The 19,972-nt window shown below is 36.8% G+C and overlaps 2 protein-coding genes across 9 annotated transcripts in view; one reads left to right on the top strand and one right to left on the bottom strand.

Moving 5' to 3' along the window:
- Positions 1-10,497, bottom strand: part of LOC140667039 (uncharacterized) — a 168,514-nt gene extending 158,017 nt beyond the window's left edge. Inside the window, exon 1 of the mRNA XM_072894670.1 lies at positions 10,439-10,497. Within this exon, the coding sequence (XP_072750771.1) occupies positions 10,439-10,484 (46 nt within the window). The 5' untranslated portion in view covers positions 10,485-10,497. The remainder of the gene's footprint in view (positions 1-10,438) is intronic.
- Positions 1-19,972, top strand: part of Ten-m (teneurin transmembrane protein Ten-m) — a 575,864-nt gene that overhangs the window by 335,453 nt on the left and 220,439 nt on the right. For 2 of the 8 annotated variants that reach the window (XM_072894613.1, XM_072894641.1), the window contains exon 1: positions 12,174-12,697. The exons of the other annotated variants lie outside the window; for them this stretch is intronic. The gene's annotated coding sequence lies outside the window, so the exon portion shown is untranslated. Of the gene's footprint in view, positions 1-12,173; positions 12,698-19,972 lie in introns of those variants that run through there. 8 annotated transcript variants of the gene reach the window in all.

A 19,972-nucleotide genomic window follows, 5' to 3' on the forward strand; every position in this document is an offset into this window, starting at 1 on the left:
AAATCAAATTATTAATAACAAATGCTGTTAATACCATCAGGAAATTTCCTCCCCCATCCGACAGATACACGCGTAATTACCGTCCGGGTTCGTGTAACGGACAGAATTTCCACGAACTAATATTGATTACTCGACGGAGATATTACGATTTAAAATTAATTTCGTGGAGCAAGAGACGCGCGCGCAGACAGTGCTGTAGCCGCCCGGATTAGCCCCCTCGTCCTCGTCCTGCGCGACCTGCTTCGCCACCCCCTGTTAAGCCAACCTATTCTGTGATCCGCTTTCGCCATTTCAATTTCATTGTCCCTCCTCCCGTCCGTTCTGCTCTTCCACGTCTTTCGCGTCCTGAGAACGTCTACAGCTGCGCGTGCAGCCGCGAGGGTCCGATAGGCGCGCGCGAAAAAACCGACCTTTTTCGCCGCCACTTTTCAGCCCTGCCAGCGATGCCGTAAAGAAGCCGGTGAGAAGGAAGAAACCGCGCGTGACTTGCGAATAAGCGAAATAATCTTTTTCATCTTGGACAATCGCGCTACCATGGACTCGGCGGTCAGAGAAATGAGAACGCGACCGATGACATTTTTTCAAAGGGATCGAAATTTCTTTCGTAGAAACAGACGTCATCGCGCAAAATACTGATTCGCGTCGCGCGATTTGAATGTTCGTGATGTAAAGCAAGTAAAAAGCCGACCAGCGGATAAGGCATGTTTGAAATGTACAACTTTATCCACTTAAATCGCAACGTTTCTCAATTAAACCGCCAACGAATGTTCGGACGAATGAAAAAGGATTAAAAACATGATTTTGAAATTTGTTATTCGTCCAAACCGCGACCACATCGCCGTATACAACAACGGCATGAACAGGACTTCGTGCCATGCCTCGCATGATTTGCATCGTAAAACTCTGTACACATATGTTTTAACGCGAACGTGCAACCGCGATGAAATAATGGAGCATACACAATCGAGCGCACGCGCTTCACTACGGACATGCAATTGCATTCGCGCGCAGCACGAAACGGGAAAATCGTTGTTGGGACACGAATTATTTCAAGCGTATAGTATAAGATGAACTCATTTTATATTTTAAAGCAAATGACGCATTAGAATGAACGTAAATATATGATACGTAAATTATATTATTTATATTATTTCTCTCTCTCTCTCTCCCTCTTTTCCTTGTGTTACATATGCTATTGGCTATATAATTCAATTAAAAAATCTTACATAAATGAATTTTTATTAGCAGCAGATTATAATAACAATCAAATCATTGTATGATAATTGGTTGAATAATCTAAAAATATTTGTTAAATATTTAACTAAGTGATGATTTTAATATATTATAACTTTTAAAAGGCTATAATTTTTTCATTAAAACATATTTTTATATTATCCATTAATCTCACATTAAAATATTACAATATCAACAAAAATTAACGATGAGAAGATATAGAAAAGCGCGACTCGTCTCATCTCATCTTACTCTCTTCCTCTGTATTTTCCAGTATTTAAATGAACTATCAGAACAAAATGCAATTTATTCACGGAAAATTGCCGCGGTCGACGAACCGCGTGTTTAAGACGCGGCAGCGATAACTTGGCCGAACAACATTACAGATGCCATTACAGACTCGTGCAGGCAGCTGCAACTGCCGGTGCTGCACAGGAAGTACATCGAAAATTCGCATTACGGCCGGAATCCGCATCTTTATTTCCGAGACCGTAAAACCGCCCATAGGAATTCGCTGCGTGCGGATAGCGGACTGTACTCGACTACATAACGGTGGATGGCAGCGGAAATCGTCCAAAGTGTATCTAGAAGCAATTCCGAGAAGGTATCTCCCGACAAGATATATATTCGATTGCCGGAATAATCCTTTCTCGAAATCTCGTAGCCTCTTACAACGGAAACGACAACCCGGGAGCGGGAAAAATCGAAAGCGATTTTTATTGCGCGATAAGAGCGGATATCGATGCCGATATCAAATGTACTCGGCGCAAGACGACAAGTCATATCTTTTCTGCGGCTTCCCTCACTGAAGGGTACAGCATTGTGTGTCCGAGGCAATATATTATATACTTCGCGCGTTCAACGGCCCAAATTCCAAGCAGAGTTCATGAAACCACGCGTGTCGTGTTTTCTTCGAATCGACGCTCTATATCTTTTATTCAATTATACACACGCCACTCCCGATACGAAAATTACTGACTATAAATCCGTATTTTATATCTCGGAAACGTGCATAAACTAAATATATTCCCGCTATATTTCATATTCCGTGTTTGTGAATGGAACGCCCACATGAATTATACGAACAAATTCAAATCAACGAATAAAATGCAATCTGTATTATAAAATGCAGAATTCAATAGAATTTAATCTCAAAATTTAAATAATAGATTTTAACAATTTAATAATAGCCTAATTAAATTTAATCGATTTGTATGACACGATTTAATGAAACGCAGACAAAGAAAACCTTCTTGCGAACCGAAGTCAACATGAATCATCGGCACACCTGTATGATCACAAATGCAAATGATTCGAAGAGCGGATTGTCTTATCTATATGAAGAGTATGAATATAAAACAGTGTGTAGAGCGTGCGTTAATCTGTTCCCAAAGCTCCTTGGCTGACCGCACCCTCGCAATCAGATCGGTACGGGATCGATCGACACCTACGAGAAGAGCGGTCCATTCTTCAAGGAGAAAGAAACCGCGTTTCGTCTCCGTTCACGAGTCGTATACAAGACGTCTCTCGATAGGATCACCAATTATTCTCGACGATGCGTCCGGAGAGCACGGGCCACGGGCCTGTCAATTATCTACCTGGACCGTAAACCTCTGATCATGAGAAAGGAGATGGTCAATCTGCCGAGAGTTCGTTACATACAACACTGATAGATACATTTACGCGGTCAATCTGATAGCGGCGATCAAGAAAATATCTAAAGATTCGATCTTATTGTGTTCAGTATTTATTTACGATGACGTGTTTTAATTTTTTTTATGGAATATGTAGTATATGTATACATGTTTAAACAATAAGTCTTATATTAATAATTTTGTGAGATTCAAAGTTAAACCGATATACAAATATTATGATTTTTCTGAGTAGATTATAATAGTTAATTTAATATTTACATTCTGTAATATATTTTAATTAATTATCAACAAACGAGTATATATAAAATAATTTAATATTTTAAAAAAGTATTAAAAAAAAAATACATATATATAATAATTCTAGATTTTATATTATTTAAAAAATTTTTTACATGTCTAAACAGTTATATATAATAAACTTTAAATAGATTAATCAGAATTAAATTAGATAATCTAGCTTTATAGATACAGGAAATCTCCATCAGTCAGGATGGTTTTGCAACTCGATGAAGCTGATAAACTTCACGCGACATTTGGCAAAGTATTCCAACGCCAATCTAGATATCGTCATTTGAGCTGCCGTTCGAGAATGGCTTACTGAACCAAACGTTTGCGTTCCTCGTTATATCCCTGTACTATGTCGTCGGCTTTTGCTCTCCCGTATCGTACTGTGTGTATCTCTCTACCAGATTCTACCGAAAATACGCTGCGACGATTTATCGAAGCGAATTTGCGAATTAGCATCTCACTACGTATTTGCTCACGACATTTGCAACTCATGTTTTTATCAGAGAAATATATAATAGACGTCGCAGAAAATCGAAATGCAAGAATCAAAATTCCTAATTGAATCACAAGAATAAATTTTTAACGCAAGATCAAACAGATCGCGTGCAATATGTTTAAAAAAGATGCTTCTATGAATGAAGACTCTTATTTAATTTTTTTCATGCAATTAAGTACATATTATATGATAGATAAAAATATATACTTTAATCTAAATATATTAAACACATTAAAATTTTACTAAATATTATCACATTTATTCCTTATATAATTATGATTTATCATTTTTGCATAATATTGCACAATATTGAAGAAAATAAAATGCATGTAGAATACTGTACGATATATCAATGATGCACTTTTTTAAGTGAATTAAAATTTCACATACATCTTCCGAATTCGGAGGAAATAGCGCCACAGAAATTTCAGACTCATGACAGATAATCCAATCCGTCCGAAAAGCGATAGCTCGATTCGCCGTAGCGATTTCACGACTCGTTAGATCAAAAGGGATGGCCGGGTAGGCTAGGATTCGGGTAAGGTCGAGACTCGCTTCTCGAATTTGCATGTCTAGTTTGTGTGTGTACACGTGCAATTTGTTACCGCCGCCATTGCCGCAGCTACTGCTGATTGCTGATTATTCACAGACGCTAAAATATACACGGCTGAGCCCCGACCTGCACGGAGTTTATGTACACGTGCACGGGGCCAAAGCGGAGGATTCATATAGCCGCGCGAAATCACGTATACGGACGAATATATGCATTCCTGTGTATCGTTCGCGCAATTAAAGTAGACGCAGTCAACCAAATGGCAAACAAACAATGATGGTTTCGATATATCTACGGAAACGAAAAAAAAAAAAACGTATAGTTTTAAAACTACTACTCGTATAGATTTAATTGTATACAGAATAAATTTGAATTGTGCACGAAAGTGCACAAATATTCAGAAATGTATAATTATATCATCCCATACGCGTACACAATTGTATGTACACAATGCTCACGTTATTTTAAGATAACGAAAGCATTATTCCGTTATTTTAAGATTAAGATAACAAGAACATCGTGTATAAAAAATATGAAACGCAAAATAAATGAAGAATATATTTATATCATTAAATACCGATAAACAATGAACTTAATTGAAAACTTTTCACTCATTGTCGCAAAAATAATGTGCTTCATAATTTATGACGCCCACATGTTATTAAATCCATTTTAAATGATATATGATTCATAGTAAAATTTAATAAAATTCTATTTGTCATATATTTACTTTGATTGTATGATATGTATGTATATATTTCGAGTTTTTAAATGTTTTTATTATAAATAAAATTCTATCTTGAATATTATAGATTATCCTTTTATTCATTTAAGCATTATTTAATAGATACGAGCTAATAGATAAAATAAAACAATAGAATATACAGGTTTATTCGAGGATTCAACGTCGTTCAACGTGCGGTTTTGTTCCAGTTGAGAGAGAAGATTTGTCTCGCCGTAAATGGACGTTTTGCAGATCGTATAAAAGTTTTGTCGGTTGTTTACACAGAGCGCAGTATCGTCAAATTGGCGCAAAATAAGAAAGTTTATATCGCTCGGTTTATATCGCGGGAAATCGGAGCGAGTCGAGTAAAACGACACGCGGAAACGACCGGCAAGAGGGCTCCTTAAGGAGTTTTCTGTGAGTAATTGCAGTCGTTGCCGATAATTAACACGAAATACGCCTGCCCGGCCACGTTGCGTAACCTCGTATAACATAAACGAGATACCGTTGTCGGCAATTATCGCTGCTTACGACAATTAATAATGGGATTTCCTTGATAACCGTGAGCCTCTTTCTCTCCCCACCGACTCTACGCTCGTTGTAGCGAGGCGATAGTTCCTTTCGCGCTAAAGCCAGCCCGGAAAAGGAGCTTTCTACCCCCGGCCGTCTATTGTCCGCGGTAGCCCAATTTACGACGATTATTTACAGTCGGTGAAATTTATTTTCCCGTCGCGTTCTCCCTCCCGTGCTCGGTTTGTACCGTGGACGAGGCGAGGGTCGGTCTGGCGGTCGCCAAAACACAGGCGTCTCGTTAGCACCCACGCTAATAATAATTACTCGCCTGGTTTGACTCGCAAAGAGGGGGTGGTCTCGCATAGGGACGCAAGGACATTGACATCGTCTCCACAAAAGCTGAAATTTTCATCCTATTCTGTATTTCCCATCCTGCCTTATAAATATCAAATTTACAGTTTTAATGACATCTCTTGAAGTGTTAATACATCGAACAATCACAATTTGTTGAAATATTATATACAAATTGTTGTACAATAACGTTAAAAAAAAAAGTCAAAAGTAATGTTACATTAAACGTTTTTTCAATCCAACAATAAATTAATAACAATAAATAAATATAATTATTTTTATAAATTATTTATATATGTATAATTATATCTGTACTTATATTTTTGTATACTTAATTAAATATATTGTGATATAAGTACACTTTTGTAATATGCATTGAGACGTTTATCTTTGCTCGCGACATTATGTGAAAATGCAACTTATTATGTCTCTTGTTGGCTAATAGTCGAATCTGAGAAGCTTAAACTGAATATATTCTCGCCTTTAATCCGAAGCGGCTCCGTCGCCTTCTCCAGTATCGCAGAATTATATTTCTCCTGAAAGGAGATCGGATGAACCAATCATAATAACGAAATTTCAACTCTCAACGTCTGGCCGTCGCCTCCCGTCCGTCGAATGCATATCGAATTTCTGCTTTAACAAAGAGGGAGAAAGAGAGAGAGAGAGAGAGAGAAGAGAAATATAATTCAGTTTAATGCGGCGCTGAAAGATTACGTTCGGGCGAGAGAAATTTTAGAATTCACGAGATTTCCACGCGTACCGAAAGAACATAGACGTCGTATCCGCCGAACTTTACGCAAGCTGCCTGCGAGACGAAATCCACCTGCCGAGATAAGCTCGTACTGGGCGTAATTGAACCGCAATGGTTCTAATCTCGACTGGACGCGTTTCTAACGGGAATCTTAAGCGCAAAGTAACGAGTGTAGTTAGGAGGATACTCTGTGAAACCACTGTGAACCCAGTTAGATATCCGCAGGCGCAACGTGAGCCATTTGGCTATCCAATGAAATTTGTGTTGGCTCGCGATAAAACGGTACAGTTACATCCCCGTTGCCTTTCTGCCGAGTTTCGATTTTATTGCGCACAATTATTTGTCATAAACTGACAATATTATTCTCAAAATATCATGAAAAAGAGTTTTATGTAAATAATTTTTTAATTTATTAATAAGAACAATTTTAAAAAAGTCATAACTAATCAATTTAAGTATCAACTTAAAGTTTATAATTTTTATATATATATATATATATATATATATATACATAAATGCATATGTATTTTTTTTTTTTCATTTCATTTATAGAGCAACTGCGCGATCAGATAGAATTTTGCAAGCGAAAGAGCGGTTGTATTGTTTAAAACTGCACCATTTCTACCTTGATGCGGAGATATAAAAAAATATGATTATCCTCTCGGACTTCAACATAACTTTTTCCGAACGACCACCGTGTTAGTAGTGAAAATACAGTTTTTTTTCACGGTACACGGCAGTAAAATGTGCTTTATAGTAGTAATATACAATAACGCCTGATGAAATAATCTCACGCGTGCGTTTCTACCAAAAAGCTGGAATATATTAGTTTCTCTTACAGTTTTCTTCGTAACTTTTTGCAATATCCTTCAATAGTGTTTGATTCTTTTCGAGATCAAGGAAATATAAAAATGCAATGTATAACGTATCGCTGCGAATAAGAAAATTGCTATGGTGAAAAACGAAAACGAAAGTGCCTGACATCGTGCGTATCGTAAAAAAAAACTTACAAGCATAAAAAAAAGAGATGCTTTAAACAAGAGCAAATTCTATGCGCAAATATTTACATGCAAGCTCTTTCTTTCCGGACCTGTTGAAATGGTCCTTATTGTTTGTAAAACGTTTTAAGCTTTTTTGTGTGAGAAAATGTAAATGCAGTCTTTTCTACATATAATATTTTTCTTAAATTTTCAAAACTGTAAGAGTTTGCTAATTATTAATCTCTTAAAAAAGAATATTGCATTTAACGATATATTTTGTATATATACGTTGTAATATTATGTAATTACATTTCCGGGTAGATACAAGTATATGGATAATTTTATATTATAATCAAATTTATGAACAATTTTATGATGAGTATTAATAAAGATTATCTTTCTTTTATTGCAGGTGAGTACATTTCTACAGATTTACCATTTCTACAGATGTTACGGTGAGTTCAATCAATATTATATTATAATTATCCTAACAAACACATGCTTTGATTTATTCTATATAAACTTTATCTTTTTCCCGAATTAGAATAACACTTAACAAAAAATAAAATTTTATATTTTATGCAGATGTAATAAAATAAAAATTTACAATATCTAAAATATACATCTACAAAAGCTGCGGTAACAATATCATAAGCATAATAATGATGCCAAACTTGTCCCGTAAATTTGACGGCAAATATGAGTCTGCGTGTGGTAACAAGCGCATATACCAAATTACTAAACAGCAAAGACAAGACTGTATATAAGTATAGCTGCAGTATACCAAGTACGCGTGCAACGACGTCAGGAATATAGAGGCTAGGAGGGAGGCAACTCAATGCATTATTCAGCTCGGTCAACCCTAACTCACGCAAGATGCATCCTCGCCTTCCTTCATCCACCTCTGGAATATACTGCCAGTGGTCACCCATACGTCTCCATGCATGCCCGTGTGCTGAGCACGTACATCGATTTAACGTCTATGAACTAGAGACTAGAGATTTCTACTTCGACAGCCATGTCAGTAACCATTTATCATCAATTTTGTAAATCTGTTATTATTTCTCACCTATTAACCAATGCAATTAATATTCAATAATAAGGATCTCAAAAAATCAATATTTTTCTATTCATTTCATGGCAAGTATTCGATAAGTATTCCAAAATGATGAAAAATGATCTGTTAGTTCCCGTATGATCTCAGTTACGTAGAAGGAATAAAATCAAGAATGACGGTTTTTCGAGAGAATCTCCCTTTTCTGAAAAGTTTAGGAAGTCCCGCGCAAGTAGTGGTCCGATTTGAGGGTAGTCAGGCGAGGTAAAATGGGTATTTGGTATTCCGACGAAGTAACCCCGAGCTCTTTCCACTCTCTTCCGCTCGTCGCGCACGCATGCCAACTATCTTCCGGTCGCTAGAGCCGCTCTTCACGGCTTTCGTCTCGGAGACAAGCAAATATTAGCGGTCGCTCTTGAAACGAAACGCCGGCACTGACTAAACTGCGGTGAATTCACGGAGACCTCTTTCGTTAGACAGGATTCCACACCGTATATATACAAAATTGCTAATACGAAAGAAATATGAAACATGTAAAAAAATAAAAATGTAAATGTAAAATAATATAAAAATATTGCACGAGCTCTCAATTATTTTTTTCACATTTCTTCTGATTTTTCAAATATATTTCTCAAGTTAAAAATTTCAATTTATTGATTCTATCTGGAAGCAAAAACATTCGAATATTTAATTTCTCTCACAATATGCAAATCTCAGAATTTACTAATGATACAAAGTGATTGACCAAAAGTGACAAGTTTTTAATTAGAGTTTTTTTTTTTTTTTTTTGCACAAATTGAAAGCTAATTCCTGAACAAGTTAACACAGAGAGATTGGTTCGTCAATGTTGGGAAAAGAAACGCACGGTTCTTGATTCAGTACGAGTCGTGGTAAACATTCGAATTCGCTCAAGTTTCTTCACACAGCAATCTTCCCGTTTTCTCCGACTTAGGCGGAGAGACGTTCGCGTACTACCTCATCCCCCTTTTCTCCTCTCCTGTTCACCTAACCATCTTCTCGAAGTCTCTCTCTCTCTCTCTCTCTCTCTCTCTCTCTCTCTTCGTCTGCATATTCCTTCGTTCTTCACATTTTCTCTGTCTTTTCCGCATCTTCTTCGCGACGGAATGTCACAACTTTCGCGAAAGCCTTCGATTTGGACGCAGGTGGATGGAGACGCGGATGACGAATCCGCATCAAACGAACCGATTGCAGAAAACTTGTCGAGAGTGTCGTCCCAACGAAATACACGACCGTCTCCTCCTCTGCTATCCGTCCGTCATCGCACCACGCGAGTTACATCGCGAGCGCCGCAATGTTTTCCTCCCGAAGCCACGTCGCGCGTTCCATCTTATCCCGCCTCGCCCCTCGCCCCTCGCCCCTCGCCCCTCGCCCTTCGCCCTTCTCTCATTCTTTTACTGATTTTTCTCGTGTTATTACCAGGCGCTGACACATAATCATCTCTTCTTGCAATGTAACGTGAAAGATTGCAGAAAGTGAAAAAGTCGCGAGAAGCGAAATCATAATGCACGAATGTACCTATTCGCGGGATTAAATGCTGAAAGACATTCTGACGTGATGGATGATCGCGTGCTTGGAAACAAAAACGAAAGACTCGAGAGAATCGCACGTAGGGAGTGACACTTTCGCTATTGAATTTGCATATCATTGCTCAAAGTGCACAATATATGTATATATGTATAATTTGTATAAAAAGAAACGGCAGGATATGTATTATATCGAATTTAAATTTGCTAACCCCGAGCGATGATTAAGATATAATTCTGATAAACGCAATATTCAAATGCAATGTACAAATACAACGATAGAAGAATTTACTCACCGATCACCGCTGTCGGCTTTTCCTTTGACGGCTCCGAATATTCCATTGATCTCGCACAACTCATTGAACACAAGTCAATCGAGAGAGAGAGTATATATGATCCCGCACGATAACATAACACATATATTATTTCGTACGGCACTCCCGTCACTCTTACTACGACTACTTATTGTTAGGACGAGTAAATAACGCGTAAAACACACAATGATCCGCGCGTTCGCCGGCTGCCGTTTGTTGATATTTACACTCGCGATGTATAACCAACCGAAAGAAAATATAAACACTGCACGACAATTTCCCGTTATACGCGGGCAGCGCGTAGATTAATTCGCGAGACGAAACGTACGAAATCGAGCATTGAGATAATTGATCACTTTGTTAATCATCCTACTCGAGAAATCAATTCGACACTCCCGATATTAATACCGAACACGAAATAGGACACTCAGAGCTGGTAAACAATGCGTGAGACTAACCCACATGAAAAATATGCATTACGTATTATACGTGATGAAAACAGTTGATTGACCAATTGCAAGAAAGAAATCTTTCCTCCGATTGGTCAATCAAACGTCAGCATTTTTAGTGTCAAACCACCAATCATGGAGAACTTTCCAGCAAGACACAGTGCCCACTAGTGTGAGTGAGACACACTGACACACGTTCTCTCTCACGCTAGTGGACCCTGTGTTACACTGCGTTTTATTGCAAAGTTTCCATAAAATGTAAAATTTTGTTTGTATGTGCGTGTTATTCGCTCGTTTTAAATATGTTTCGCGTATGTATTAAACTTATCCAGACAAATTTGCATAAACGTATAACGTATATGCATATACAAAAATTAACTAAATGTATAGAATATCATATAATTTTCGTATACTGTACAATTGACGGATAGATTTTTCTATGCATATGCATCTATGCAAATTATCTAGATGAGCGCTAAATATCAGAGATGATTTTTGTATACATAAATGTAAAGCATATACAGTATAAAATACTCGAGTTGGTATTATTTATAGTACATATATTTTATATTTTACCTTGCAAGTTCATCTGCACGCCATCTGTGTATCTGCGATCATAATTAAGTAATCACAAAGCAAAGATTCTTTATACTTATTGGCCAATCAGACCCTTCTAGTATTTATGATGTGTAGTAATCGCCGTGGGAACAAAACTTTTCCATAGATTGGTAGCCTACATTAATCGCAGCGCGTAATCATCAACAAACGGCAAGTGCGTGAATCCTTATATCCTTTACGCATTATTTATAGTTCGAAATGTTTTATTTTTCGTGTTCTGTACTAACAGTAAGTATCGGTAGTGCCGAGGTGATCTTTCTAGCGTCGAACGACTAATCAGATAATTATCGGTTGCTCGTCAAACATTCGGATACGTGTCTTATACATACATCTCGTTTCGCGAAATTGGCCCGTTCGCGTGTGACACAAAGTAGCCACAGTGCATAGAAGACTTATCGGTTAATACACGTCGCGTATAACATGGACTGTGATCGACTAGATGCTGCAAATGCCTGAAAGCGTTCAATTGACGTTCAATCAAGATAAAAGGAGCCAAGATTCCTTTATCCTGCTTGATCAGTCAAACGTTTTGTAGCGTCGTGTAGAAGCATTTGTAACCTCTAGTCGACCGCAGCTATTGTCAAACAAACAAGCAGGCGGCACTCAAGGCGCGCCGCGCGCTGCGCGCCGATCGCCCAGCGCAGGTCGTCGTGTGTGTTTCACGCGTTGTTTACTCCTTCACAATGTTATTGCTTCACGTCGGTTTAAACATCGGGAGTGTCGAGATGGTTGATTTCGGACGTATGACGACTGATCACATCGTGAAGCAACGATTGCTCGAATACGCAGTTCCATATGTTTGTCTCGCACAAACTAGGCTGCGCTGTACAGGTGACAGTCATATTTATAAAACTTTCTTGTCAGTTCACGTCGCCCGTATAAATTTTCAACAAAGGCAGACGACGAGTGTATCGTGCGTGGCGTTTCAAGCATTATTAATTCGTTCTAAATGTATTATTTCGCGTCTGTACTAAAAGTCGGGAGTGCCGTATTCTTTCCGCAACAGGCGGTTATTGTATCGTCTTGATCGCGAGATCATAATAAACTGCGTTTTTTTTATTTCGATTGATGATCACGCGAGTGTGTGAGCTCTGTGTATTGACACATATTCGAAATATATTAAAGACAATGACGAAAAGGCGGCTTCGACAAGCAAGGTGCGGTGTCTAAATCCGTGAGTAAATCAATTTATTAATGGTCCATTACAAGCCATTTTTTCGAATAAAAACAATTTTAAAGAATTTTTTAAAGAATTTATAAAAAGTTATGTAGCATTAATAATGGCATTTACCCTTCTATTTTTTTCTTTCACAAAGTAAATATTTTATTTATTATGTAAAAGGCGATAAAGATTACAATGTGAAAAATAAGTTTCTCACTATTTCAAATATAATTTTCACGAAAAAAGCTTGCAACACATTTTGCTCATTCTGCTCACTTCATTTCTTTTTTACGATAAATTGTATATATTTATATTGTTGAAGATTTAAGGTTACTATGTCGTAGTAATCGTGTAATTCAACACGCGCTTCGTATTACATTATTGTTATCGTTGCCTTCAGTTAGTTTTTATTCGAAAGATTGGATCAAATATTATACTTGTTTGCACGATTACATTGGTGTGCAAATGGCAATTGATCGCCAACCTCGTTGCCACAGCATTTTTCTGCAAACAATATTTCTATTCAAGTTATCCATATTCATTGCAAATAAATTCTTAATATAACCATCATGTTTTGCCAATGTTATTTTATTAAAATACTATTGATATATCTAACAAAATATTTCGGATATCTTTTTAAATAGGTGAGGTTAGGCTTTCAGGAATATACATGTATAACATATAGATATTAGCTATCTCTCGACAGATATAAAGCGCATCAAATTTATCTGGAATTCAAAGCAAACATGCGTTCGTTAATTCGTGGAATGTCAGACAATGAGTCTTCCTTTTATGCAAAGTGAAAGTTTTATCATATTATTCGTGGTAAACCCTGCGTTAAGAGAATTAATGGGTGTTATATCTTTTGTTTAGCCACGCGGCTTTATGAAAGGGATGCTATTCAGTGATGGGTGGGATTGGGGGGAGAGGAAGAACAATCATTCGGTTCGAGATTTTCCGCATCGATATAATTTGCCTTGTAGAAACAGATCGTTTTGTCTTGATATCTTAATTATTAATATTGAACCGGCAAAATTACGTTGAATTAATAAATGAATGAAACCTTTTCCAAGTTTTATATTGTACATGTTGTTTTTCTTTCGATGAGAAATTTCATTGGATTAATGACGTTCACCTTTCCTTTCTCGAAACTTGGTAACTACGGTCATTTTTTTTTTTTTTTTTTTTTTTTTTTTTTTTTCCGGAGAACTTTAATTTTGCAGATCTAGGGTGTCATATGTGACAGCAGATTTACTGACTGCGGTAGTACATGGAAAAGGTCATGGCCGGCAAATAAAACAAATCCAACCGAGGACTATTTCTTTTCTTCTTATTCTGACCTGTCAACCCTAATTCCGCAGACATTCCTAGTCTTAATTCGGTCTGGCCGAAACAGTGAAAGTAATAAATATACATATATTTAGAATTGAAGAATTGAAATTAAATGTTATTTAAAAATGTTTATTAAACGTTATTCAAAAATAACATTTCAAATATAATGAAATATATTTGATTTTCTGTATATATAAAAGGTACTTTAACTAATTTAGCTTGTATTATTTTTACATTATTCATGTCAGTTTTTTATCTGTATAATTACTAAAAATATATCTCTAATTTTTAAAATTTTGTTACATTAAAAGCGACATATTTATTTAAATGGAAGAAAATAGAAAAAGTTTATTAATAAATGGAATATATAAATAAATATGACGAATATGGCGTCATGATAATAGAGGCAGAGAGAAGCAGAAGTATAATTAATCTTTGCAGAATATCATAAATCCTTTCACGTAAAACTTGTGCCGAAGTAATCGCGCCCTTCTTGTTTCAAAGGATGCTATCGGTGGATGAGATCCACGAGAAATAAATTCTTCTCGATTGAGAATCCGATCCTGACGATCTAATCACGCGATAAACACGAGCGCTATCCTTCTTCGTAAGGATAACATCGTGGAAGAAGGGAGAGATACATCAGGCGGCTCGTTAAGATACAAAAGCGAGCCACGTGCGATGTATTTCATGACAGCGTTATGTATGCCTTGTGAAGATTTTCGTCGTATCTTTCGCACAATGACATTACACGCTGAGAATCGATGTGATAATCATAATAAATAAATGAGTAAGTAAAAATGATTTATCATCCGCAATAATTTATTAAAAAAAGGTTTTCTATAAATTTAATAAATTAAATTTCTATACATTTTTTATAAATTTAATTTACTTTTCCAAAATTTATAAAGATATTTAGATTGTATAAACAGTTTTATTATAAAGTATAAATTTAAAAAATTGAAAAGGAATATATAGATATTTTCTCTTGTTTCTTTCTCTGTAATTTTCAAGAACTCGCGCCGTTCCAAGGGCACCCTACGAGCCTCGCTTCACGTCATCGATAACGTTCTAACATCCTTCGAATCCGGCAGGGCGAACACATACGAAACACGACGAGAAACGAGAACCGTCGGGCGCCCACACCGATGCACCCTTTTCCGAAGCTTGAGCTATCCATCTTATACACACGCCTCTGAAGAGGTTTTATTCCGTGCCGTTCCCGACCCCTCCGGCCCGTCTCTTTCTCCCGCGATAACGCCAGCCTTACAACTGATTGTGAGCGAGGGATGTCGCACCCTATTCGAAATTTCCTTCTACGTTTCGTCCGGGATCATCCGAGACAACTTAAATCTTCGACACCTTCCTTAAGCGAGTTCGCTTCGGTGCTCATCGATCGTTTCCGGTAAAGCATTTATACTTGCTCGTGCGCGATTATTATCTTGCATTTCGCTTATACTTCGATTTCGGATAAATTATGTATCTTTTATGCGCGCTTTAGATTCATTTGGGCGAAATTTAACGTCCAAATGGATAGATTTACTTCGCGAACAAAATGGAAAACAACAATCGGCCTAAATTGTTGATAAAAATTTAATATATTCTATGAATTTCTATAGAATATGTATTTTTTGTGAGTTTTTTGTAAAGTAATTTGATATCACTATGTTTAAAATTGATAAAAATGCATATTTTTTACATCAATATTAAATAACGAAACCTATTATTTTTAATTATTTAAAAAATGATATAATAATCGAAAAATATATAAATAGTTTTGTGATTTAAGAAATATATTTATTAATATTAATATAATTCTTTAAAATAATATACATTTGTGAAGGAACTGCCTATTGTAATTTTAAATTAGAAAGAATGACAAATGTAGAAGACGGAAATGTTGATTACGAAACACGCTTCTATGATAAGTTTCGTATTTACATATTTGTAAATCACTTGGTTTAAATCTGAATCCGATTCTTAAGAATGATAGGATAATGATACTCACTGATGCATATGTAAATTGAAATAAAACTGACATTGAGGGACTCCGGTTTCGACTATGTTGATCGAAACAAGATTAGGCTCTTGTTGCTATATAACATGTATAGTCGTGTGATTTATCAATAGAAGATATACGACGCATTGATCGAAATAAGATTGCGATTAAATGGAAGCCATAAAAGATACGCTGTCGAGTGAAAAAATGTTCAATCATTTCATCAGTTCGATTAAAAAGAGTAGCGCTCGCAACATAAGAGATAATTGATCGGAATGCAGGATAAAAAATTTGTGTAAAAAATTGATATAAATGAAATCACAAATAGATTCTCGACGAAAATCGCTCTCCACGCTCCGCGATATCACGCCTTTATTTCTGACTCTGTGAATTTGCATATTCCACCTTCTTCCTTTCTCCTCATTCAAAGGTCGTCGTTTTATACGTCGGACCATCTCTGACTCCTTCGCGAAGATCAGCCTTTCTTTCTGAAGAAGAGGGATAAGAGGAAGGAAACGAAACGGAGGCCTCGAAACTCACGTCTCTCTTCTCGCGCTCAACCGAACGAACTATCCGCCTTCTTTGCCCGCGCCCTCCATTCTTTCCTTGACTGCATTTGTCCCTTATTAGATATTCCATTTTATTGAACAGAGCCTAGGAGCTTTCCTTCCTTCCTTCCTTCCCACTTGCATTCTTTTGCTTTGCCGTCGACTTGACTATACACGCGATACGTCCCCTCCCCTTCCTTTAGGTTCCCATCTATCCCTAGCCTTCCTCAACTTTTCCCCTTTCCCTCAGCATTCGTCAGAAACGCCTGCCTCTCTTTTTTGACGACGCGCCTTTCGTCCGCGACATCGTTTTATTCCGCGTCTCGAATTTCAAACGTTATTATTCATCCTTCCGCGAATCCCTTCGCGAATCTTAGATCTTTCGTCGTCGAGTATTTCCGGTTAGATGCTCGCCCGGAAATCATTCTTCTTTTTCTTCTGCCTTTCGACTTTCGCGGTGTTATGTGGAACTACGTTGATTCTGCTTCTCGCAAGAGAACTCGGATGGTTGAAACGACGATGGGGCGCCAGCGACGGTCGAAGGAAAATGGAGAATGTGAGATAGACGAGAGAGCGAAGACGGAATTTTGCTCTGTACTTTCAAATGGGATCGAAACTTTCTGTATTTTGATGCAATGGTAAAAGCTAAATTTTATTTCCCCATGATTCTATTGAGGAACAATAAGCTCCTGCATTGAATCGAATAGTATGATCGTAATCTTGTAAATGGTTAAATTAAATTTGGATACAGTTTTCACGATTCGAATTCAGTAGCTGATGATATGATTCTATCGAAAATTCAAGCCGTAACTGAAATTCGATTATTTTGAATACGAATTTTAAATCATGTGTATTAAAATTACGGTGAAACATATTTATTTTCTATTTAAATGTGTTTGATAAAACTAATCGTATTAAATGTTTAAACTGCTGCAGAATAAAAAACATTTTTAATGTTGAAGTTTATTTTAAATATCATAAATATATTTAAATTATATTTTAATCCACGTATGCACACTTGTCATAACAAAGTTGCCTAAATAAACTGTGTTATCTAAATAAATTAAATATTAATCAAATTAAGTAAATTATTTCCCCTAAAATATCTGGATACAGAATTAAAGTACAATCAAAGTAATTATAATAATTGCTATCGGAACTTTTACAACATTAATGCACAATAAATCCAACAAATTTTAAACTTACTGCGGCCACAAATCATGAATTAAATGCATTTTTGCCGGCGGGTAGTAATTTAAAGTTATGTCACGTTACAATCGTAATTTTCAATTACAATTTTTCATGACCTGCACGCTCGTTTTTTTATTATATTCGGCTCTTCCCGAATAAGAAGCGGCTCTTCCGGAATAAAAAGCATAAGATTCCGCGCGGCCTTTCGAGTAATCGGTAACGAGACAGCGATCTCTTTATACGATCTCTTCCAAAGTAACTCGCATTCTTGAAATAACGAGGTTCGAGGGGACGTGCGGCCGTGGAAAAGTGGGTAATCTTCGTCGTCCTCCTCGTCGTCGTCATCGTGTGAATGTCGTTGCACGTACGTGGCGGAACGGGGAACGCGTCGAGTCTCGTAATAATATCCGCTCGGGCAGGACCCGCAGGGCGCACCCTTTTCCTCGTATACTTCTTCTGATCCAGACAATCATTGTCCCTTTCTATCTCTTTCTCTCTCTTTTTGGGACATCATCTTGAAATGACCTTACCGGGCTTTCCTTGTGGATTCATACGAGACCAATCGCACCTCCGCATCTCTGCTCGCGCATTTACAACACACTTCTATCATTATCTTTCAGGCATGAATAGTGATTTTTCTCAGATAACAGTTCAAGGATATAATCAAGTAAAAAAGTATTAGAAAAAACCCTCATGTATTTTGAATAATTTATATTGCAAATAGAATTTGAAACCGAATATAGAAAAAAAGGACTTTGTTAGTTATTATATTATTTTACATGATTATTGCTACCTGGATTAAGGTTGTTATTTAAAATTGTAGTTTTATTAGATCCGCTTCTATTAACTTTATCCATTTGTTCGTCTTCTCCTATCGATTTTCTTTCTCTCTCGCTCCTTCTTTCTTATCTGAACAGCTGATTATGTCAAACGTGTTAGTTAAGACCGCGTTTGTTTATCTGATTAACGTTATAACGACAGGTAGCGAGACAGGCTACTGTAGAACATCGTGGCGGTATCTCGTGTAACTGAGATGGAACGAGAGAAAGAGAGAGAGAGAGAGGCTGTGATAGCCAGCAGAAAGAAAGAGACAAGGAGCGAGAAAGAGAGAGAGAGATAGATCCGACGCGCTCTCTCGGTTCTGTCGCCGAAGGCGAGGATGGCCCTCCTTCGAAGAGCAGTTTAGTTACGATGAATGGACCGAATGAATCACACGGACCAATTAAGGATTACAGTAGGCGACGCTTCGCCAGTACCGGCCTTGCTTTAGCGTCGGTACCGGACTTGCGACGAAAGAAAAGTACTTTTAAGATGTTGGGGGAAGGGAAGAGGAAAGAGGGGCGGCAAATCAGGTTCCTTCACGCCTGCTTAACCTTCGCTGGCTTGCACTTAATTGGAACTTCTAAATATACTTTCCACCTAGTACATTTTGTCTCTTCGAGATTATATTGAATTAGGAGCTCTCTCTCTCTCTCTCTCTCTCTCTCTCTCTCGAATTAGAGACAATTTTGAACAAAGTAGAATATCGAAATGTAAAATTTTTTTAATCATTTCGGTTTTTAGTTAAAAAATGTTTTCTAATTAAAAACTTCTTTCTAGTTAAAATGTGTACTTTTTAATTTGGAATGTCGTATGAAATTAAAAAAAAAAAAAAAAAAAAAAAAAAAGATTAAATAGAAAATGTTAAAAAGCATCGTGTTTTAATAATATCCATATTATTTTTAAAATATATTAATTACGATAAAATGACTCTGAACTGTTTAAAGTAAGTATTTCTCAAGTTGGTTCAGAATGTTAAAATGGAATTTTACTTACGAAGGAATTTAACGCTATTACTCCATAATACATTATCGGTTCAATCAAATTAGTGCGACTGGATAAAAGGAAAACACGTTTGTCTTTACATTTACTTTGGGGAATAACGCGTATCGATCGGCAAACTGCGAACTTTCAGGAATATTTCTTCTCCGGCGAAAAGTCCTATCTCTCGTCAAACGTTCTATCTCGTCTGTTTTCAAAATGGTCACGAGCGTTCCTTATCATAACGACCCTTCGGCATACGACAGATAATGGAACATTGTCAAATAAAATGGAACAAACTGGTAATTAATTATCGTATTTCTTTTTTGCGCGGCTGAAACTTTGGATGTATTTAGCGGTTAAAAGTAAATCTGCAAATTGCGCACAATTTTCTCGTCAGTATACAAGTTTAGAAAC

The sequence above is a fragment of the Anoplolepis gracilipes genome, chromosome 1 (assembly GCF_047496725.1).
Source record: "Anoplolepis gracilipes chromosome 1, ASM4749672v1, whole genome shotgun sequence".
Classification (NCBI taxonomy): Eukaryota; Metazoa; Arthropoda; class Insecta; order Hymenoptera; family Formicidae; genus Anoplolepis; species Anoplolepis gracilipes.